This window comes from Brachionichthys hirsutus, chromosome 11, assembly GCF_040956055.1.
Source record: "Brachionichthys hirsutus isolate HB-005 chromosome 11, CSIRO-AGI_Bhir_v1, whole genome shotgun sequence".
NCBI lineage: Eukaryota > Metazoa > Chordata > Actinopteri > Lophiiformes > Brachionichthyidae > Brachionichthys > Brachionichthys hirsutus.
The window spans coordinates 7087608-7110959 of record NC_090907.1 but is presented as its reverse complement, the minus strand read 5'-3'; the positions used below and the strand labels follow the sequence as shown (position 1 = coordinate 7110959).

The 23352-nt window shown below is 40.0% G+C and overlaps 3 protein-coding genes and 1 long non-coding RNA gene across 4 annotated transcripts; 3 read left to right on the top strand and 1 right to left on the bottom strand.

Moving 5' to 3' along the window:
* Positions 1-1455: 1455 nt before the first annotated feature.
* Positions 1456-4716, top strand: LOC137901581 (uncharacterized). The gene is made up of 4 exons (XR_011105706.1): positions 1456-1546; positions 2871-3007; positions 3609-3653; positions 3752-4716. It is a non-coding gene; the product is annotated as an uncharacterized lncRNA (long non-coding RNA).
* A 709-nt stretch (positions 4717-5425) lies between these two features.
* Positions 5426-10812, top strand: paf1 (PAF1 homolog, Paf1/RNA polymerase II complex component). The gene is made up of 14 exons (XM_068745414.1): positions 5426-5623; positions 6034-6063; positions 6603-6695; positions 6781-6902; positions 7312-7378; positions 7454-7555; positions 7664-7769; positions 7939-8007; positions 8508-8611; positions 8703-8819; positions 8935-9063; positions 9284-9389; positions 9540-9618; positions 9789-10812. The coding sequence occupies exons 1-14, from the start codon at positions 5577-5579 to the stop codon at positions 10208-10210; spliced, it is 1593 nt and encodes a 530-aa protein (XP_068601515.1). The 5' UTR covers positions 5426-5576; the 3' UTR covers positions 10211-10812.
* Positions 10813-10859: 47 nt separating this feature from the next.
* Positions 10860-13804, bottom strand: gmfg (glia maturation factor, gamma). The gene is made up of 7 exons (XM_068745388.1): positions 13740-13804; positions 13193-13289; positions 12232-12281; positions 12110-12159; positions 11926-12008; positions 11696-11769; positions 10860-11328 (listed from the first exon to the last, which is right to left on the bottom strand). The coding sequence occupies exons 1-7, from the start codon at positions 13740-13742 to the stop codon at positions 11257-11259; spliced, it is 429 nt and encodes a 142-aa protein (XP_068601489.1). The 5' UTR covers positions 13743-13804; the 3' UTR covers positions 10860-11256.
* A 2733-nt stretch (positions 13805-16537) lies between these two features.
* Positions 16538-22696, top strand: LOC137901448 (protein Smaug homolog 2). Its single transcript, XM_068745478.1, has 12 exons — positions 16538-16733; positions 16860-17330; positions 17860-18102; positions 18182-18291; positions 18607-18693; positions 19772-20030; positions 20188-20273; positions 20518-20633; positions 20839-21037; positions 21473-21599; positions 22296-22379; positions 22615-22696. Exons 1-12 carry the CDS (start codon positions 16538-16540, stop codon positions 22641-22643), a joined length of 2007 nt encoding a protein of 668 aa, XP_068601579.1. The 3' UTR covers positions 22644-22696.
* Positions 22697-23352: the final 656 nt, after the last annotated feature.

The window sequence follows — 23352 nt, the reverse complement described above, 5'->3', positions numbered from 1 at the left end:
TAAAACATTTGTTTCACTTTGATTTAACAAGCAAAAGTGATTTTCTTGTTTGTATTATGGGGCAGTGTCAGACCTGAATGCAGTTCCTCAGTATCATGTTTAAACATGCTATATCAAGCTGAAAATTCAAGAGCTCTACAATGTGCAGCTCTCAATTTAGAAGCAAACAGGGCATTGAGAGCACATCTTTTGACAAAATAAATAGATTAACTTCTTGATCAGCCATTTTCTGTTGGTTCTGTAGTGGCCAAAGATAAAATGCTTGAAAAGATGATGTCATGACAGGCAGATTATGAGCATAGCTTGCATTTCTTTGAAGATGTCAGTATTCTTTTTTTTTTTTTGGCACATTACCACTACTACTCACAACGTGTATTAAACTGTATAGATGGTGGAAGTTGTTACTGATTGTCAGAGAGACTATAAAGATATTACATACAAGATGGAAAAGTACTAAAAGTGGATTTGAATTGTGTAAAAAATAAAATGGAATAAACAAAAGATCAAATTATTTTGTATTATATTTCACTTCGTGGTGGCAGAGGGATATGATCAGAAATCAGCTGTAATAAAGTAATTTTAGTATAATTTGCCTTGTGTTTTATTTATTTAAGTGTGGTACTTTATGTCTGGCATTTTATTCATGTAGATTGACATTTTTACTTCAGTGATCTTTGCAGTAAATACCCAGTTAAACCTCAGGACCATAGTCTGCTGTTTCTGCTTGAATTTGGTGTTACAGAGAAAGGCATTTGAGGACTGTTTTTTTCTATCAACCTCATGGAATGGAAAGACTTCATCATCAATGGGAGTCAAACATCCCAACTGTCCCAACGATTTGATGCTGTTCTGTAGAGGAAGAGGATAAGAGTTCTCAGATTTAAGAGAGTATCTAGGAGGGCACTGTCTGATGTGTGTGAGCTGGGAGAGGAGGAGCTGGTCCTCAAGAATGAGGCCTGGAACACTGAGGAAGCACAAACAGGAGCTTCAGCACCGCAGGGAGGAGATCAGCCAGCCACAGGTTTATTCTAATGTCATTTTAGAAGACCTCAGGTGATAGGTGCTATTTGTGCCTGGAAATAAGGGATTTATACCACACAACTGTGCATTAATTGAATTGCACAAAGGGTGACAGAGTGTATAAACCAAATTCAATAAAGTAAAACGGAAATATAAATAATTTGATTATCATTCTACCTGGATTGGATCGATTTCCTTTACATGCAACATCAGTCTGTGCATCCGCTACTTCAGAAAAGCAGAGAACTAAATGCAATTCACTAAACTAGTTTCCTCGATGTCTATGATATGATCTATAGTTCCAGGATCGCTTCTGGATGCTAACAGACGGGCAATAGTAATTATTATCAATATTAACAACTCTCTTAAATACCTTTATCGCATATCGGCCTGATGTTTCTCTCGCGAGACTTGGCAACAATGACGTAAACGCAGCGAGACGTTTGGGTGAGGAGGACCATTGTAAACAAAAGTAAACGTGAACTAGATTGGAAAAGGAATGCTGTCTCAACATTATTTGAATTAAGTAAGTAAATAGTTGTATTTGATCAAACTCTTGGAGCTCTCGTTCTATTTCGACCCGTTAACTTTCTGGACATGGATAATATCAACGTTAGCTGTTAAACGAGCCTATCGCTAATCCGTGTTATCGTGCCACTTTATAAAGTCTGTATTTGATTATTTTGCAGTAGACATTCTTTTAGCACATGTAAATGTAACACACGCTTGCTTAATGTTGAAGTCAAATGCAATTATAATCTTAAGTAGCTTTTCAAGTAAGGTGGGAGGTAAAAGAAGCAGCTATTGGTTGGCTAGCTAACTGAAGCGGATCCTTGAGGTTTGACTTTAGCTGCTGAGCTAGCAGGCTAGCCATGCTAACGTCTTTAAAGCTCGGTGAACCAATTCATTCATAATTGTAGCACGAAACTCTTTCGCCAATTCTGTTGTTGTGTGCGATTAGCCATAAGCTGGCTTTTCAACGTTATTTTTCATCCATTCGTTTTATGTTAGTTGAATTGTTTTGACATTGAATTGCTAATGTCTTTAAAATACATTCATAAGATCCTCTCACTTGTAAATTTTAAAGGCAACAAGCTTCAACTGTTGGCTGTAATCATATCCAATTAAAATTTGCCCTCAATAAATGTTTGTTCATTTTGATTAACAATAGTAGAACAAACTTCATGTTGTTGTATCGAAGCGAGTGTCAATGAGTCAAATACAGAGGTGTGTCGGGAATCTTAGCGTTTCTGCACAAAACTGCATCAGTTTCACATCTTTAAAACATTACAACATTTTGTAGCTAGAAAAGCACTCGGAGAGAGCACACCTCCGCCAAGCAGCTCATTCTCCTCTTGATTGGATTTACACCGTCCACATGGTGATCTGGATCATCGTGAAAAGGTTCTAAATTATTCTTGGTATGTTTATAGACCAACCATGGAAAGTAAAAGTGAATCAGAGTTGCAGAATTTTTAACAGATTTTTGACTCCATAAATGGGATTTTCAATGTAAAATGTAAAACTTTTTCCTAACTGCAGTCTGGATCCTATGCAGACGGAAATTGGTTGTATGATTGAGGTCTGGAACATTACGTCCGTCTCGGCGGAGGTAACAATATGTTTGGCAACATGTTCTAAAATGATGAGTTCATCCAGGGATAGGAATTAGATGCATGGAGTGACAACATTTCTGAACATTTATTTAGTATAATCACCCTACCCCTCATTAAAGTAAAATAAAGACATGAAAAATCTGTGTTTCCAATCTTTTTGTACTCACAGCACACGTGGGATTAGAATTCCAGAAGGCATCACGTCTTTCTGATGTATATTTGCTGTCCCCATAGGACTCCAGGATGTTGTGTGAAGTCCTGCTGTCATCGCTATGGTTCATGTTTGTCATCTTCTGGGTTGAGACGATAAGTATTTGGCTCTTTTTGTCCATGTTCTACCAGGAGAGAGCATTTTACCACTGGGGAGATGGGTAAGCTATTTGTTTTCATAGGAAACAAACTTTTCTCATTTTTCATTCTTATTTCATGAGTTCTTTCTAGTGGCATATAATTAACGGCAACGTGACTAATCAGACAGTTACAGGTACAGTTTGAAGTAATATTATTTAACCCTAGCCCAGTGTACTGTATGTTAATTAGCAAAATATATCATTTATCAGCTGTTTTGAATTAACCAAATCAAACAGGAAGAGTTTGAATACTGCAATACAAGAGAAATATGTTTTCCCGAGTATGAGACAAAGTGCTGCTTTTACTGACAAATGCAGTCCAAAAAGTATTTTTTGACTTTATTGAAAATCCTCTGTAGTTCTTTGTAAAGCACCATTTTACTGTGATGACTTGTTGAAATCTTAGTCCATTCCGATCTGGCTAAGACTGTAGGAGTTAGTATGGTGCCTGTTTAAAATATTTATTTCCTTGATGGGACCCAAAATTGGACGTTAAAAGATCATTAAGCCCCTCAAGAACTGATGGATTAAATAACTCGACAAAGAAAAAGAGAGAACTGAAGGAACGATGTGCATCGAGTCAGTGTTGTTTTGTAATGGAACCATTCTTTTGTTGTTGAAGGGCATTTGCAGACGACCCTGGACAGATGATCTACATGTTGAACAGGTAAGAGCATAGTTTTCTTATGACTAATGTAGTTTAGGGCTAATTTAAATATGACTTCTGTGTCTCTGGGCGAGCGATGATTTCTTTTGTCTCCACAGACTGGATATGAATATGCATTCAGACACACAGACCTGAGACAAAAGAAGATCAAGAAGCCTACTGAAATAAATCTCAATAGAGATTGTTGCATTCCCATATTGGTAAAAAGATGGAAAGTGGAAGCTGTTTTTTTTCTTTGCATTGACTGCCTCACCATGTTGTGGATAGTCATGGTGGAGAGCTGCAGAATCTGTGAAGGGGGAACTAAGGGAGGGCCTCAATGATCGATGTGTATCACACCCACCAATGTAACATTTATAAAGTCGAGATGGGTTTTTCTTTTGGGGGGGGGGGGTGAATAGAGCAAAACATGCTTCAGTCACAAAGAATGAATTGTATCATTCTTTAAATTCTGTACCCATTAGAGACTTGCGTTGAGATTTTATTTTTGATCATACTTTTGCTTTATACAACAGTTTTTGCTCTGCTGCTAAAGTTATGTCTTAAATATCATCTACTTTATGCACATGTGTTTTACAACGAGCAGATAATTATCTTTATGTTTCTTTGGCACAGCCATCAGGAAGGGGCCATGTTTAAATATTAGAGGTGGTGGAGCCGTGTTGTTGGGATTAATTACAAGCCTGAAGTTCAGACAGATGATGTCATCATAGAGGTGATATTTTTCACAGTCATGACCATCACATACAATAGATAAACTGTTATCAGGTACCCTATAATGTATTGAACATAAAAATAACATTCATTTCCAGACCCACTTCCTTTGACCTTTATCAGTGATTCTTTTTTACTGTTATCACAATTAGACCACTTGTGACAACATAAGATAACTACTAAAAGTTCCATTTCCCAATGAAGATCAAAAGATGAGACAGAGTTGGACTTTGTTTTGAGAATATTTTGTCAGCAAGCAAGCATAGGTGCATTTATGTGTGCTGAGCATTCAACTTTTCTGTCAGATATTTGTCATTCCTTTCATGTAAATTAAAGGCTTATACATTTGAACTAAACAAAAGGTTTTCCTCTCCCTTTCTTACTCGGGCCCCAGAATGTTATTGTTGTGAGTTCATTCTGGTGTGATCTCGAGGTTTAAGCATGCTGTAGTACAACCCCTGCTAAAGAAGGCTGGTCTCGGTCGGACTGAGCTGACGAACTACAGGCCAAACATCTTGCTGCCTTTCACCTCGAAAATCTTGGAGAAGGTTGTTTACGGTCAGCTGAGGTCTTTCCTGATGAGCATCTTAAAGTCTGACTTCCGGTCAGACTTTAAGATGCTATACAGCACAGAGACAGCCCTACTAAGGGTTTTAAATGACAACCTTCTGTCAAATGACTCCGGTGATCATGTGATTCTTGTCCTGTTGGATCTGACTGCTGCTTTTGACACGGTGGACCACAAAATCCTCGTGTCTCGGCTGCAGCACCTGGTAGGCTTCTGTGGCAGTGCACTGGCTTGGTTCAAGTCTGATCTCAGACAGGACTACAGTATATCCTCTTCTGCTCCTATGTCATGCAGAGTTTGTCAGGGATCCATTCTAGGCCCCTTCCTTTTCACTCTGCCTGCTTCCTCTGGGCGCTATTTTCTTGCACGCCAGGCCGGCAGGGGTCGCTCATATAGCGGATGATCATGATATGCGGTTTGAATCTTTACTTCCGGGGCTTCCTCCCATCCTGGGTAAAAATGATGCAGTAACGCTATCAGAAACACGGTTACTCTACTGTTAGTTGCTCTACTGTTGATCGAACTGGAAGAAGTTAGAGTAAATACTTTTGTGTATGGTTATCTAGGGTGAGGGGTTTGGCACGAACGAGAAATATTTGCGCAAACAAATCACTTTTGGTTCTAGTGAGTTTGACGTAAACATGGCTCCGACAATACAGACACAAGCTCAAAGAGAAGACGGGCACAGGTGAGTTAAAAATGATTGTCGATAATGTTTTCAAATAAGCATTGAACAGCAAAATAAAAGTATGCAACACTAAATTGCTTGCCTTTGTCCGGCGCTAATGTTAGCTAACATTGTTTTAGTTCGCTAGCTGCACAAACCTGCAAGGCGAGCCCTTCTCTCATAAACTTGTGCTAAGCTCCTTGATAAGGTAATTTACCGTGGTAACATTATCATTGAGGACCAAATAATTGCCTTAAATAAACGAATTTGTAAATTCTACCATGCTGCCTTAACTCCAAAAAACGCAAAACGTATTTACAAATGTGCTAATCCTTGTGGGGGCTACGTTACGATTGGCATGGTTAGCTCTTCTTTAAGTTTAAGTTTGTGACGCAAGTTAACAAATTTAATGTGTTTTTCCCTTCCTGCAGGCCATCCACACATCGAACTGTTCCAGAGAGGTCAGAATAAATGGCACTCACGTTTTTAAATACATGATATGGATATTAATTTTGATTTTGAGAATGTTGTGCATTATTGTATCGTTCTATGCTCCTTCGCGTGCAGATTGAACATATCTGTTTTAATGAGTCATGGTGCATTATTCCTGCATAAATCATAATATGAGAGCATTACACTATTACTAGCGAGACCCCCTCCCCTCCCACTGGCATCTATGATCACGGCTCGGATCATTTTTCCATACATTAATTCAGTGTGATGTAGATATTCATGATTGAGTAGGTACACCGTATATTTGTCAACAAAAAGGAAAATTTAAGAAGCTTCTTGTGTAGTGACACATAAAATGCATACCAATCCGAAAATGTATTTCTAAGTGAAATATGACAATGACGAACTATATGAGAATTTGCTGTGAGTCTGAACATATTTATGCTTATGTGTGTAATTATCTGCAGTGGTTCATTCTAAAAGTAGTAGCATGTTATTTGCACATGTCTGATATTTTGTATGTCCTGCACCTTTGTGCTCATGACAGGTCAGGTGTGGTCTGTCGCGTCAAGTACTGCAACAGCCTGCCGGACATCCCGTTTGACCCAAAATTCATCACATATCCATTTGATCAGCACAGGTACACGTCACACCTCTCCATCCGTTGCAGAGCACACGCCGATTTATGTGGAGACAGTTCTGCAATTGCTTTTCTGTTGTGACAGGTTTGTACAGTATAAAGCCACTTCTCTGGAGAAGCAGCACAAGCATGAGCTCCTGACGGAGCCGGACCTTGGTGTTACCATCGATCTCATAAATCCAGACACCTACCGCATTGACCCCAGTAGTAAGTTTATACATCTCACCCCTGCAGCACTGACCCTGAAAACTGTGCATCAAATTAAGATAAAAATGTCAGAAAGCCCAAAGTCATACTTCAAGCCAGAACAAGCTGAAATCTTTCATGTGTATTCCAAGCGTCCTCAGTTTCGAGGAAGTGTTGTTAAATTACATTGGGATGTTATAATGGCAAATTTGTCTGTGTACCAATTTGTGTTGCAGGTTTTGCACGCATCAGCTTTACTGAGTATATATTCATCAGTTTGAACATAAAATATTTAGCCTTTGTACAATGATCGTTTTACTTTGTAAGGTATTGCATTCTGCCTGTAGGTGTACTCGTTGTACTTATTTAATGGGAAGAGGCTGCCTCAACAAATCTGTGTGTGGACTGAATCATGCTTATGAATTTACAGTACTGCTGGATCCGGCTGATGAAAAACTGCTGGAAGAGGACATCCAGGCTCCATCCAGCTCAAAGAGGTTGCTCTGTTAAACATGCATCTTTGTTTTTCATATAAAATACATTGTTAACTCTTTGTCATTCTTCCCCTAAAGATCACAACAACATGCCAAAGTGGTCCCATGGATGAGAAAGACTGAATATATTTCTACAGAGTTTAACAGATATGGTGTTTCCAATGAGAAAGTGGAAGTCAAGTAAGTTTGTACTGTGCCAGTAAATATATTCAGAATGTCCCAATAGGAGAAATTAATTTATGATGCTGTATGTCTTTGTAATATGATTGATCTGATGATTGTGTGTAGGATCGGTGTGTCTGTCAAACAGCAGTTTACAGAAGAAGAAATCTACAAGGACAGAGACAGCCAGATTTCTGCGATTGAGAAGACGTTTGAAGATGCACAGAAATTGGTGAGTTTAAGTCGGCTGCTCAGAGTCCTGTTATAACAACACATGTTGTAATAGCTATCAAACGTAAATCAGCATAGTTTGCTCCAAATGTAATGGTATGCTTTTACAAGCACGATGATTTGTTAATTTAAAGAAATGAGTGATGGTTTGTCAACACCTTACTCTGCAGGTTACGCAGCATTACAGCAAACCAAGAGTTACTCCAGTGGAGGTGTTACCCGTGTTCCCTGACTTTAAGGTGAGCCACGATTTCACTGTTGAGTTTGTAGAGACTCTGTTCCTTCGGAATGACATGCCGCTCCCTCGTATGCTTCACAAATCTGAAATCTAATAAGATTATATTCTTTAGCTTCAATCAAATAAAGGTATCAGGAATTTGCAGTATTGTGATTGGATGTTTGATGTGGCTACAAACAGACTTCATTGTTTTTAGATGCCAATGAAAAACTCTATTTGTTTGAACTCATACTTTGATATAATCTGCTGTTAAAACTGTACTGAATAGTTGTGCCGTTATTTCCGTCTTTCTCTAATACCTATTTTATGTCCTTTTTTTTGGTACAATTTCAAAAAATTGTGTCTCAGTCTCAAACTCTTGGACATGTTTTTAAGATTTTAAATGTCGTAGTTTTTATAAATAACCAATGGTTGGTTAATTTTACATGGAACTTAGAAATAGAACCTGTGGAAAATGTATGCATTTTTATTTTAGTTTTTTTGCGCTCTTTCTTTCCCCAGATGTGGATCAACCCATGTGCTCAGGTCATCTTCGACTCTGATCCTGCGCCTAAAGACTTATCGGGACCAGCAGGAGTTGAAATGATGTCTCAGGCCATGATCAGGTAATTGCAAATTAACCGCTGCATGGGAGTCTTTTTCTACAGTTATGCACTTGCAGATATGCCAATTGATGTTTTTTTGTTTCATGAACAGAGGAATGATGGATGAGGAAGGAAATCAGTTTGTGGCCTACTTTCTTCCCAATGAAGACACTATTCGCAAACGCAAGAGAGACTGTGATGAGGGGATGGATTATATGCCTGAGGACCTGTGAGTATAAAATAATAGATGAAGGAAATCATTTTTTTTTTTGCGACCTTGTTATTTTGTTTTGGTCTATTTTAATTTGTGTACGAGAAATAATGCTTTCATTGTTGTGACGAAGGTATGACTATAAGATTGCAAGGGAGTACAACTGGAACGTGAAGAACAAAGCCAGTAAGGGTTATGAGGAGAACTACTTTTTCATCTTCCGAGATGGAGATGGCGTTTACTACAATGAGCTTGAAACGAGGTAAGCCGTTGATTGAAGAAGAGCCCTGTTTGTTACACTTCAACACAAAACTAAGCACATTTTTGTCTTAGTTGAAGGTGGTGTGTTTTATGTCATTATATCTATCACTTGGAAAGTTAGGTGTCCAGCGATAATACACAAAGCAAGCAGCACTTGCCACAGCGTAAGAGTTTTCATGACAGGGTAAATATGCTCTGACCGCCTTTCCTCTGTGCTCCAGAGTGCGTCTGAGCAAGAGGAGAGCTAAGGCTGGAACTCAGTCAAACACAAACGCTGTGCTGGTGTGTAAACACAGAGATATGAATGAGAAGGAACTCGAAGCCCAGGTGAGTGTGTTTGAAATGCACAAAATAACATTCGGGTATTGTTTGTGCTTTCCAACGTGACCTTGTTAATCTATACTGAAGATAGCGGCCGTTTTAGCATTGTCCACGAGCTAAATTCTGTGACTGATTCCCTTTCGTTGTGGTTCTCAGGATGCACGTAAAGCTCAGCTGGAGAACCATGAGCCAGAAGATGAAGAGGAAGACATGGATAAAGACATGCGAGACTCTGGTCAGTGTCTTTTCTTTTCCATTGCAGTTCCGATCACTGAAATGTTAAAGATTTGGCTACTGGCTGTACATCAGTATTGCCATAGTTCTGCTAAACCATACATCATCTGACAGTTTTTTTTGTGTTGATCTCTTCCTGCTTGTGTCTGGTTTTTCTTTTCTTTCCTCCAGGTGATGATAAAGACAAGGGCAGTGGCAGTGAGGCAGAGAACTCTGGTAGTGATTCTGAGAGGGAAGATGAAGAACAGGAACAAAGGGTAGAAGAAGAAGATGAGGACAGAGAGAAGCGCAGGAGGAAGGCGAGCGGCAGTGGGAGTGAGAGTGGCGAGGAAAGGACCAGAGAAATGCGAGACGAGGAAGAGATCTTCGGCAGTGATGACGACAGTGAAGACAATGAACCCAAGAACTCTGGCAGAAGCAGCGGGGAGGAGGGCAGTGGGAGTGAAGAGGAAGGAGGGAACAGAGGAGGGAACAGGAGTCGCAGCGCTTCTCCGGCGCGCAGCGACCGCAGCAGCGACCACTCGGAGAGGGCTCAGAGTGGAAGTGGAAGCGAGAGAGGCTCGGACTCCAGTGATGCCAGTGACAGTGAATAGGCCGAGTGGTCGGGAAGGCACTGATGTTGTATGTATGATCGCCAAACTGTCACTGACCTCAGGTCAGTCAGGGGCTGCAGCATCCTGGTCAATGAAATTATGCGTGAAAGATGTTTATTGGTTTTTGACGAGGGACATCGCCCTTTTATTACACAGCATTAGCTACACTATTCCTGTGTCAGATATTTGGTCCAGGGACATGGTGAAATGTCTTCATCCTCTCAACTCTTATGATGTCACTGTCTTACGGCTATGAAGTGGATAATAAATTACAGGTCACATTTTGTAAGAAACTTGGTCATCAAAGTTGGTTTTTCCATTTAACAGGTATTAGGAACCTCTGTGTTACCACAGAAAGCAAACTCTCCCTTTTAAAACTAACCCGTCAGAGGCGGTCCTTGTGTGCCGATTGTTGTTTGACGTGGCACACACTATCATTACTAATATTTTGGGTTTTCAACAAACTTCAGCATTTTACCATCCATCCTTCCATTTTCTTCCACTTTGTGGGTCAAGGGAGTTGCTGGAGCCTATCCCGGCTTGCTATGAGCGAGAGGCGGGGTACACCCAGGATGCGTCGCCAACACATTGCGGGGCCACACAGACATACAACCACTCACTCGTACACAACGGACAATTTGGAGTACCGGTAATCAATTCACTTAAGGTGCGTGTTTTTAGAGGTGGGAGGAAACCGGAGAACCTGCATTCTTGGTTCCATGGAAATGTTTATTAAGGGGAGTCTGAAAGGCAGCCACATCCAGAGTGTATTTCAGAAATGATATATTCTAGTCTGAACAAACTTTGGCTTTAATCGCAAATATATTTCCACAGAAACTCAAAGGTGTTCAACTTGTTCAGGGTCCATCTTGCAAAGTAGAATCTCCAGCTTTAAGAAACATGAGACATGTTGGATATACAGTGATTAAGAACTTTTCAAGTTTAAAGTTATTCTGAATGCTCAAGGAGTTTGACTAGATTTTAGTTTTTTAAACAATTAAAAATTAAAGAAAATATTCAGTATTGCAGATATGGGTCAGGGATATTCAGTGGAAAAGGGCCAGGTGGTTCTTCAGCCATTCTTCTGTCAACTCGTCAGCATTTCTTGTCTCAAAGACCTCAGAATAAAGCAGATGTCACATTAAAAATATGAATGTGTCATGAAAAATTCAAGAAAATCAGAAGCTGAACAAAGAATGGCTGCCTAATTACGAAATGCCATGAAAGTATGAACATCAAATTAAAAATGGCCTCGATTAAATAGGTGAATGTTTTAATGTGGTGGTTGACAGTTGCAGGATGGTAATTAAAACGCATGCGAGTCCAGATTTCAGATTAAACAACCTGTGTGTGCATTTCGAATTTTAACTTTCAGTAGCATGTTTCAAAACAAATGTTCCAATTGACCATGTGTCCAAATAATTGATTTGATTCTTTAGTATATAAACTGAGCTTTAAACTCGAGGTCAGAACTGACACAATTACCTTTGTGAGCCCTGCAGTTTGGACCAGCCGAAGCTTGCTGCCTGCATACATCATCTGTTGCTCCGGTTTACATCCTTTAAGAATGAAAATTACATTTTTCCAAAGGATTCTGGATTTTGACCAGTCAAACGTACTTGTACCGGTAAATCAATTCCTATAATACACTTTGTTGTTGTTTTCAATTTTGCATTTCTCTTATCCTACTTTAAACAGATGCGATGTCTACTCACCCAATGGACTGGAAAAAATCAAACATAGCGGGTAAGACACCCTTCCATCGTCATGGACATGTTTGTAACTGTAGACAATGAATGTGCACAACCGTTCTGTCAAGGAAGTTCAACTTTGTATAACAATATAAGTAAGGATTTAGTGTAAGGATTTTGATATATTCATGACATCCAGTCAGGATATCTGGGTTGCCGTTCAGGAAGTTCCTCTCTCAGGTCATCCAGTGAGATGTCCTAAAAGTCAAAGTTGAGTCTTCGTGATTTTAAACTCGGAGAACAAAAAAGTGCAAATAAAATTGTACTTGCCTCATATTCTTCTTCAAGGATAACGAGTTGTTTCCTCATGTCTATTTTAACTGAGAAATAAAAACACTAAATTAGCTATCTGTACTAAATGTGAATTATTTTATTATATTTTTTAAAATACAGTAATACCTTGACATACGAGTATAATTCCAAGCTCGTAACTCAAATCACTCGTATGCCAAATCAATTTCGCCCCTATAAAATAACTGAAAACAATTTAATCAAAACACCCAAATCAACCGTTAGAATGGAAAAACGTTTTTAATTGCCATATAGATATATTCACACACAAAATGATATAATAAAAAATGACATACAGTATTACGATTATATAAAATGTGGCTTTATTATGAGATTAACTTCAAGACAGACGATAGCGCTAACAGTGGCGTGCAGCGCATTGGAGGAGGACGGATGAAGTTGGACGGTTTGTAGACACATTTATTCCATAATTGTACCTTTACACGTAAACTTCCATAAACTTAGACATAATAGTTCTGCCTTTGGAAGGCTTTGTGTTCTTGAGAGCATCCTTCTGTTTGAGGATTGTACATATTGTCGGTGTCGATGTAATTTCATGCTTCATCTCCATCGTCATCATGCACATTTTCTTCTGACTCCCATCTTTACCACTCGCTTTCTTTGGACCCATGACTAATAAGGAATACTCACAGATACAGCCAGAATCACATCACTAATGGAAACGCAACACGGGAGACGAGTATGGAAGGTGGTGAATACTAAACAAGTGAAGCGCACTCGCAGCGCTCGGCCATTTAGCGGCAGGATCTGGAAGTTGCTTGTATCTCAAATTTACGCTCGTGTCTCAAAGCAAAAATATTGCTTGCAGGTTTGCTCGTGTCACGGAACTTGGATGTCAAAGCGCTCGTATGCCGAGGTGTTACTGTAAGTCAGAGGGACACAAAGATAATAGTATTTTTCATGCTTAAATTATACTTACTTATTATGGCGGCATTGTTGGTTTCTTTTCGGAACCTAAACTTTTTCAGTTTCGCTGTCAGAGTATCATCCACTTCACACACAACCAGAGCGCTTGACTGCAAAATATGAACAATAAAATAAAGTAACCGATGTCTCTGTGTAGGTTCTCAGTCATCCAGCTCAGGGTAAATCAATCAAAGCAAAAAAAAAAAAAAAAAAAGAACCAATGTCGTGTTAATCTAAAAAGTCTTAATGCCATATCATATTCTTGCTCTTTGGCCAAATAAAATGGTTTTGTCTAAAAGCCAAAAATTGAAACAACAGAACAGGCTGTTTGATCTATTAAGATGCATTAAATGTTCAAACATTTCTGACATGTTGAGTGCAGGAAATGTCTGTGCAATAATGTAGCTTCCTGTGTGAAAAAGCAAAGAGGATACTCAACTTGTGTCGCAATGGCAAAGAAAAAAATATTATACACAAAATTTGTATGAAAGACAGTTCATCAAATCTGGTCAAATTCAAGAGCAAAGCAAATTTTTTCAAAGCAATCACATTAGTCTTACCATTATGTGGAGATCTTTGAATGCCTTCCTGTCCTCAGAGTAATGCTGTCGTTCTTAAACAGTTGGGCAGAGAAGTTAAGGGCGGGCGCGCAGTAAGATTTCTGCTTCCTGGTTTTTAACAGCACAGGAAGACTCCAGTTTGCAACATCAGCAGATTGTGTCTTATAATAGTTTACTCATTATATGTAATTCTGTGAGGTCAGAATTATGCACAGCAAACACCTGTTATATTACAATAAAGAGCTTATTAAATGTTAGTACATCCATACAGATGAAGGAAATCAATTTCATAGTAGCAATGCTAATTTCCCAGTTTGGAATGAATGAAGTAGAATCAGTGAACCTCAGATAGAATAAGACAAAATGTAAATAAATAAGTATATGGAAATGAATTTGCTACAATATCGTTGCTTACGCACTCTAACACATTAAAACCACAGTTCTGAAAAAGTTTTGGATATGATGTATAATTTCAATCAAAATAGAATAAAATGATTTGCACATTTATTGTCATTTAAATGTAATTAAATACATGACAAAGACAATATATCCAATGTGCAAATGATTAAAAATAATTATTTTTGTAATGAATGTATTCTAATTCATAATTTTGTTTACAACTTTATCTACTCAATTTGAAGTTTCTGTTGTCGCTTATAATGTGTCTCACATTTTCAATGGAAAACAGGTTTCAACTTGTAATTAATAAAGTGAGTGTCTAGTGTTCTGTTTTCAGTTGAAATGAATGTGAAAAATAGTTATGAACCATCACATTATGTTTTAATAATATTTTAAATGGCGCAATAAATTAATATAATATCTAGTGACCAGTGGGCGTAACAAAGTGCCATTGCCGCCCAGACGTGTGACGTACACGAACGTCTGACGTCACTCACAAATCGAAGTAGATTTCTCTAGGCGTACGGTATTTTTTGCTTTGCAATAAACATTTTGTATATACATTCTTTAACGTGGTTTGTTTGAAGCCACAAGAGCTTGCTGCTTTAAAGGAATATCCGTAAAGAATACCTCGGAGGAGTTCGAAATCTGCGCTTCTTTCAGCTAAGCCAACGTTGTTGCATCTGTTAGCAAAACTTGCTACCCGAGAAGCTAGCGCTAGCGTTTTTGCTCACCATCCCTGCCCTGCCGTCGAGCTAGCTGTGCATTAGCACCTTTAGCCTAGCTCGCTAACAAGTCACAATTGACAAAGGTAAACAACAATCTTCACCACTCCGTTTATCGTAAGCTGCAGCTCACTTAACTTTGCCTTGTCAACTTGGAACATTCGATTAAAACTGCGTTTTTAGCTTTCCTGTTTCCACCGCTAAGATTGAAGCACGAACCGGGGTGTCGGGGCAGCAACAGTGTTAACCACTAACAATACAACATTGTGAATCCCACATAACCTACGAGGCCGACCGAGCGAGTGAGAGGAAATAGATGCTTGTGAGGCTTTATGTCACGACGAAACTTGTATGTTGAAAATGCTTCGCTGCTCGGAAAGCGAACTATAATGTCCAAAAACTGCGACATCTGTTGGGTATGCTTTCAGTCGTGCGATTCCATGGGCGGATTACGTTTGACACCGTGATGAGACAGTCAGAATGCAAAAATGCAAGTGGTGTCACTGTTTTTATTGTTGTTAATTTGGTCTTCAGTGTTTGGAATGTAGGAATCGATCACTTTATAGGCAAGGACAAAGGCATGTTGTCTTTTGTTTGCGATGGCAACTCTTGTAAATCTTAAATTAAGTCTATAAAGTAATTTGCTACAGCTGTGACGGGCCCGCATTTGTTGTGGCGCTTCTTGACATGACATGCTTGGATACAGTAAATCCAGATTACTCTGGCTTCCAGTATCCAACGCCATGCTGCTGATTGAACATGGCTAGTAATCAGATCTTATAACCAGACTCGTGACTGTTCTATAATTAAAGTTAGACTGTGAATTAACAGCTGGTGTCAGCTGTTGGCCGGTTAATGCTCATGTTTTCTGTGTTACGTTTCTTGAAGTGATAACTACTGTGTTATATTTAGTTGCTGTAAATGCATGAGGATGATGACAGCCCATATTCTTCAGACATAAGTCTATTTTAGTTCAACCTGTAAATCTTACCCTTCAATTAATTCATAAATATTTCTGGTCACACCTCTTGTAAAGTGCCTTTATCAATATAACTCAATAAACTGAACAAAATCAACAACATGCATCCTCATGAAGAGTTTAATTTAGTAAAAGATGAATTCAGGTAACACAATTTTTGTTGCCATAGGAACTAAGTTTTTCATGGATTGATTTGCAATATATAAAAAAACAAACTATTATTGATGTTTATCTTGTAAGTTCAGCAAATGAGGTTGAACAATCTGACAGATCTAACACAAATACTCAGCAACTTAGGTTTAAACCATCAAAGGATGTGCATGTTGTCACGGTGAACACGCGTCTAAGATGTTTCTTGTCCGTTTTTTTTTTTACAGAGCACGGACAATGTGATCCTGAACACGCCAGAGTGAAACACTTATTTTCCTTTTTGTGTCGTTTCCAACTACAGTTGACACACGTAACATCACTTCAGAAGACGTCCCTGATAATCCTCAGGCACCCTTGTCTGAGCTTCTTCTTGCGCCTGAACCATGTGAGGGCCCCTCGGACCACTCTGAGGGGATCTCAGGACTGTTGCTAGTACAGCCCCGCTGTGCGGGGTGAGACTGCGCCGGTTTGCGTCTGAGAGCGCTGCCTTTCGCTACCCCTGCCAATACATACATTCCTTTGCTCCTTTTTTTTGGAGACACGCCATGATGTTCCGAGACCAGGTTGGTATCCTTACAGACTGGTTCAAGGGCTGGAACGAGTGTGAACAGACGGTGGCACTGTTATCCCTCCTGAAGAGGGTCTCACGCACCCAGGCCCGCTTCTTACACATCTGCCTCGAACACTGGCTGGCAGACTGCACAGAGATCCACATACTAGAAGCTGAAGCAAACAACGCAGGTAAATTAACGTTTTTCGGGACTATTTAAATAATTATTCCTTCCTAAAATTGAAGAAGGCTTGCATTAATCAGGCGGTACACAGTTAATCATTGGTGACATTCTTCATTTGCCTTTTTGTCAATAGCAATTGTTTGCCAGTGGCATCAGGAGCCAAAGGAGAAGGTTGTATCTTTGCTACTGTCCCACCTGCCCCTGCTGCAGCCACGCAACAGCGAGGCCAAGTGTGAGTACATGAAGCTGCTGCAGAAGGTATTAAGTCACACGATTGAGAGTAGCCTGTTTGTGGAAGAAAGCAGACAGTTGCTATCCTACGCGCTCATCCATCCTGCCACCACACTGGATGACCGCACCTCTCTGGCCATGTGGCTAAACCACCTGGAGGAACACCTGTCTAGTGGCTATACACCCCGGCCCCCCTCCAGCCCCTACCACCCGCATCAGGGCTCTGATGAATGGTCCAGCTCTGCTGAGGCTCTAGACCCTGGACACACCTGGCAGGACAAATCACCGTCATCCAACACGTCTCCCGCAGGCCAGAATGGACATGTGCCTTTCCCGGGTGGGATGTCCTCTCCCATCAACAGCAGTAACACAGGTAATGTTTGTTATGGGAATATGATGCCACACTGTGTATTGAAGTTCTCACAATGTTAACAGTTTAATTGTCCCAACCTAAAAATGACAAGGGGTTAATAATATAGTTGTCAATATGCTCTTATTTATGTTCATCCATAAAAGCTTTCAATCTGGAGCGTAACTAAATTGTACCTTCATTAAGCTTTACACATATTCTAACCACTGGAAGTAGCTATTAGATAGTTCTTTTTTTTTAATTGTCTATAAGATTTTTTTTTTATTGTTTCCATGGAAACACATTTTAGGCGAGTCCTTAGTGGAATTCATCTTTTTCAGAGCACATCTCACATACTGTATATTAGCTTCTACAGTCTTAGTCATGATAAACAATCCTTCATTCTTGTTTTTTTTGAGTAGGAATTGAGAATATTTCCTTTGCTCATGCAGTTGTACAATGTTTTGAGTTGTGGAAATGTCATTGTCAGTTAACATCTTGTTTATATAGATTCCTAAGAATGTTTCCCCACATTTATTGTTTCCCATGCCAGCTGTGGGCGGTCAAATGCAGCCCAGCCCGCTGAAGAAGTCCATGTCCGTTATTCCATCCAGTCCCCAGGCTTGTGGATCTGAGTGGGGTAGCCAGGATGATGCGGGGGGCCGTCAAAGCTTCATTGCAACAGAACACGCCCCCCTTTCCCCCCAGAGCAGTGTAGCCTCCTCTGGCAGTGAACAGACAGAAGAACAGGGCTCGAGTCGCAACACATTCCAGGAGGATGGCAGTGGGATGAAAGGTCAAAGTTCATTACATTAAAAATAAACATGTTTTAATTGTGACGTATGCTGAAATTTCTATCTTTGAATTTCTTTTAGATGTTCCTTCCTGGTTGAAGAGTCTCCGCCTTCATAAATATGCATCACTTTTCTCCCAGATGACCTATGGGGAAATGATGATTCTCACAGAGCAGCACCTGGAGTCGCAGGTTGTTAAGTCTCCTTTTTGCACACATTGTGACCAGTCTTTGATTATTCCGCCCTTTTTTTTTATCAATTGTGATGATTACTGTCCTCAAACCTGATGATACGTCGACTCAATGAGGCATGAAATTAGAGCAGCGCGCCCCACAGTTAAATCCAGGCAGTCAGACATATAAATGGTGCGATTTTACTTCTGCCCCTTAGCTTTAATGAAACAAATGGTGATTAGGTTTGTTATTTAGTAACTGTATAAATGAGTCGATGTTTCCACAAGAAATGAGTTGCTTGCCTCTCATGCCTTTTGTTACTTTCTTTTTTAGAACGTCACAAAGGGAGCGCGGCATAAGATTGCCTTAAGTATCCAGAAACTGCGAGAGAGGCAGAGCGTGCTCAAGTCTTTAGAAAAGGTAATTATTTGGGATGTGTTGTTTTTCTCGTGACCCAAAAAAACGGATATACAATTCTTTCACATGTTGGCTTTCCACTCATGCTGATCAACAATGAACCAGGAGATGTAGTCAGTGATTACTTCACATGTCTATTTTTGTTGTTGGCCTAGAAACAGACACAGAACAGGGCTAGTAGCTATTTTGGATTTTCACCTAAAATAATTTATTAGCCCAAATGTGTGTTTTTCCAGAGTTTCAAATTTAGATCTATAGCAGATATATCTACACACATTGTCACCCTTAAACCCAAAGTGGTTTCCCCCCAATAGCTGAACGATTAATGAGCTTTGTTGTCCTAGAATTCCTGATTATGTCACCTGATAAAAATGTTTTTGTACCATGGTCACTAACCAAAGGAAATAAACTTTTTAATGAGATTGCAATTTAAGTTTTGCTTAAGATTGCTTCCCTAAAACAATCCCGACTGTTCGGTAAGGTTCCTGTGTAATGGAAACACTCACTACGTCATCCAAAAGGCCAAACATGAGACATGAGGAAGAAAACACTGTTTTAGAACCCCGTGGCTCTGCAGTGAGCAAGAAAGGTAACATCATGCTCGCAGGGGTCAAACTGTGTTGTTGATGAACAGTGGACAGAATTTGACAATGTGTTGTACAACAAGCCTGTCGAGCCTTTCAGGCGAGTTATTTCTCCAACACGGCTTTCACAAACAAATTAAAGGCCATGTGTTCTGTAAAGATGAATGACGGGCGGGTGTCAGGGGGACCGTACGGGCAGCTGCTGCTGTTACAGTCTATCCTGGGATGGGGATGAGCCACCGAAGGAAGTGTGGGGGTTCACATATTCTTTTCATGTTGTTTATTCATAATGTCCGCTTGTCTATGGCGAAGGCGCAGTATTTCGTTGAAAGACAATTTCATTGGAAAGTTTTAGTATCTTATTATTACTTAATAATAATGCATTGATTTTATATAGCGCTTTTCTTGGTACCACTTTATATACCACTTTAATATTCAGCTGGGCTCATATTTATATATATATAGCCTGCGTTACTGATGTTGTAATGTCATGGCAGGATATTTTGGAAGGGGGAAACCTGCGAAACGCCCTCCAAGAACTTCAGCAGATTGTAGTCACACCCATCAAGGCTTACAGCCCACCCAGTGCAGCCCGAACTGCCCCAGACACAGATGTCACAAAAACAGCAGCAGACAAAGAGCCGGCCTCAGAGGGCTTCCAGTCCCACAACCCAGCTCCCTGCGAGGGAGACTCCCCCGCCACACCCATCTCGGAAGGCGACATAGCTGGACAGTTCACTCGTGTCATGGGTAAAGGTGAGAGAGAGGCGTTTTTTCCCCTGGGAAGCATGAAGCTGGTGTGATTTGTACTTAGAGGAATTGATCAGACTTTCTATTGATATTTCAGATCCACAGATATCCCTTAGAAACAAATGCTCTTCAATAATCTCTGGTTCCATTTCCTTTGTTCCAGTATGCACCCAGCTGCTGGTCTCAAGACCGGATGAGGAGAATATCAGCTGCTATCTTCAGCTCATTGAAAAGTGTTTAACACATGAGGTGAGAACATCCAGACCGTTTTCTACTTGCTGAATGCATTCATTATGTATTGTTTTAAACACTCTTGTCTGTAGACATATGGCACAAAATAAAGACCTCCATAAATATGAAGTTACGTATGCAACATACAGACGATTTGGCATTTAGAAGTGTAATTATCTCAAGTTTCATCTGCTGGAATCTGATCATGCTCATTGAAAGTCTGATGTCTTTTTTCACCTGCTGTCTCTTTCTGTGTTAACAGGCATTCTCAGAAACTCAGAAGAAAAGGCTGGTCACATGGAAGCAGCAGGTCCTCAAATTGCTCCGCCTGTTTCCACGGAAAGCTATGCTGGACATGCCTGTGTACCGACAGAAAGGGTGACATCCCTCTTTCACTCGTAGCCTCCCTCTCTGGAAGTTGCATTGCCCTTGCACTAATCGCTACTGTTTAACTTTGCCTTCCATTTTTATTTTCATTCCCCTTGTTTGAGTAATAAGAAACGTTCCATTTGAGCTTCACCAGGTGAACAAGCCGTTTTCTTAACTCTAATGATTGGTCCTTTTTGTGTTTGTTTTACACCAGCTGGACCTATGGGTCCAACTCCCTCCCCACAGCGGGCTCTGTGAGTGGAGTTGTAGCACGGCGGGGCCAACGGCAGTTCCAGATGAGCCCTCGAGGACTCCCAGCTGGACGCATTGGTCTCCTGAGTCCCAGTGGGATTGGGGGAGCATCTCCACGCCACGCACTCACTAGCCCTGCACTGGCAGGCCAGGGTAGACAAGTCAGTGCTCCTGTCTTTAGAGTTAAACATCGAATTTGTGACACATTTAACTTGATTTAGATCTTGGATAATTTATATTTCTCCAGTCATGTCGGTTAATTGATTATTTTTAGTTGGAATTAGAGACAAAAGGATTACACATCTTAAAATATTAATTTAAAAGAATGAAAACTTTTTTTTATATTTGTTGCCACAGGAATTTGGCACAATTTGATTTGATCTAAAAATCTTCTTCACTTTCGTCTTATTGCAGGGAAACTGACATACAGTTTTTGATGACAAGCCCAAGATGTATACTTAATATAGTGCAATGTGGTGTAAACCAAGAGGTTATTCATTACATTGATAGAGTGAAGATGTTTTGATATACAGTAGTTATTACCATAGATTGAGGACTGACATGTTGACCATGACGGTTTGTGTTTTCTTCAATAGAACCTATGGTTTGCCAACCCGGGGGGCAGCAACAGCATGCCGAGTCAGAGTCGCAGCTCTGTGCAGCGCACCCACTCCCTCCCTGTCCACACGTCCCCACAAACCATGCTCATGTTCCAGCAGCAAGGTAGTATACGCACAGGTGCTGTTATTTTCCAACAGATTCAACATTCGTTTAGGTTAGGTTGGGTTAGGATTAGTCTGTAGCAAAGCCAAATGTTCATGTCTTCAGCAGACGAATGAACCCATGATTGCACATCTCCAATGATGGGCTACTCTTAATACTGCTGCCGGTTCATGTAGTGCTCTTCTGTCTTGTTTAATGCAGCGACATCTTGCGGTGGCAGAAATAACGGTGCTTTCTAACCACAGGAATGCCTCTTCTAAGGGGATGATTTTTTATTTCACAAGTCAAGTCATGTCATGCAGGTCTTTGGCATTCTGTGGATTATATTTATCATTTCTGACCTAATTGGATAGGACAGTACATAAAGACAGGAGAAAGGAGGGTATGACATTGAGAACAGCTCCTGTAATTGAGCCAGGGACATTTTGGACACAAATAATCTTCCGTCCATTAATCAACTCATGCTGTTTATTTAATCCTCCTTAAATCAAAAATGTTTTGCCTTTCTAAGTTAATGTACACACTATAGTGGATTGTATTTATGCCTATTGATGAAGTAGCCATTAACTATTCAAAGTTTCATTTTACAGTCTCCCTCTGTGTTGCAACAAAAAATCGGATTGATGAAGAATGATTCATAATTCATTATTGAAATTCATATTAAATCCTAATGTCATTTTTTACTTATTCTCTCAGAATGCCAAGTTCCAGGTTCAGACCTGGAGATCAACCCCACGCTGGAGTCACTGTGCCTCAGTATGACGGAGCATGCCTTAGGAGGTAAGTGCCCTCAGCAGCAGCACCAAACAGTCAAACGTCAAAGTTATTCTGTTTCATTCCTTTGAGATAGATACAATTACCAATGTCTGTATGTGCAGTATCCTGATATTTTATTGACAGACACAGCAGCCGCAGTCGATACTAAACAGGAATATTCCACATATGCTATGTTAAATGGATCAGTTGATTATGATTGCAAGAGCCTTATCACATTTATTACTGATCTCCTCCTCAGATGGAACAGACCGGACATCAACGATATAAAAAGAAGGATGGACAAATACACTTTGGTCAAGGCCTGTTAAGTTCCTCATCGCCCAGCAAATCGATAGACGTATGCTTAAGAAAACCAGGCAAAGCAGTCACTACAAAATGACAAAAAAAACTGTATATGTTCTCTAATATTTTTGTACTTTATTATATACAACTAAGTTTATTAAAAATGGGAAAACAGATGATTATTATATTGCAGGACAGAGTAAAAAGCAAACCGCTCCATGTCACCTGCAGGACTGTGACATGATATGCAGAGACTCAGTTTGCCATGGTCTGAGAGAAAAACAGTGAATTGGTGCTTAAAGTTGTTCCTCCCTATGAGTTTCTGTTCTTCTCCTCCCTCCTTATGAAACACACTGACAGTCACGGCCACACACACCACACAATGGTGAGAAACCTCTGTTAGAAATGAGGAACTTTAGTTAAAATATGTCTTGATATTTGCCACAAAACTGCAACTGACCCTCAAATACATTCACCAAGCTTCCACTTGAAATCAGGCCTGGATATGCAGACGTCAACACACCCTAATTTAGATATAACCAGTTCTCATGAGGGCTTGTGTTTGTTGAAACCTTCAGCGCATTCCTTGGTTCATTTTCTTCTCCTTGTTGAAAAGGCAGTTAACGGAGGAGAAGCTTGTAATTCAACCTTGGACGCACGTTTTGTCATGCCGGTTTTGTCCCATGAACAGATG

Coding starts and splice junctions, on each gene's coding strand:
- paf1 (XM_068745414.1), top strand. CDS start 5,577: ATGGCTCCGACAATACAGACACAAGCTCAAAGAGAAGACGGGCACAG. Junction 7,770..7,938: donor TTGAAGATGCACAGAAATTG/GTGAGTTTAAGT, acceptor CTTACTCTGCAG/GTTACGCAGCATTACAGCAA. Junction 8,820..8,934: donor GATTATATGCCTGAGGACCT/GTGAGTATAAAA, acceptor GTTGTGACGAAG/GTATGACTATAAGATTGCAA.
- gmfg (XM_068745388.1), bottom strand. Junction 11,770..11,925: donor GATTTTTTCCAGTCCATTGG/GTGAGTAGACAT, acceptor TCATTCTTAAAG/GATGTAAACCGGAGCAACAG. Junction 11,329..11,695: donor AAACTGCAGGGCTCACAAAG/GTAATTGTGTCA, acceptor CTTTATTCTGAG/GTCTTTGAGACAAGAAATGC.
- LOC137901448 (XM_068745478.1), top strand. CDS start 16,538: ATGATGTTCCGAGACCAGGTTGGTATCCTTACAGACTGGTTCAAGGGC. Junction 17,331..17,859: donor CATCAACAGCAGTAACACAG/GTAATGTTTGTT, acceptor TTCCCATGCCAG/CTGTGGGCGGTCAAATGCAG. Junction 18,103..18,181: donor GGATGGCAGTGGGATGAAAG/GTCAAAGTTCAT, acceptor AATTTCTTTTAG/ATGTTCCTTCCTGGTTGAAG.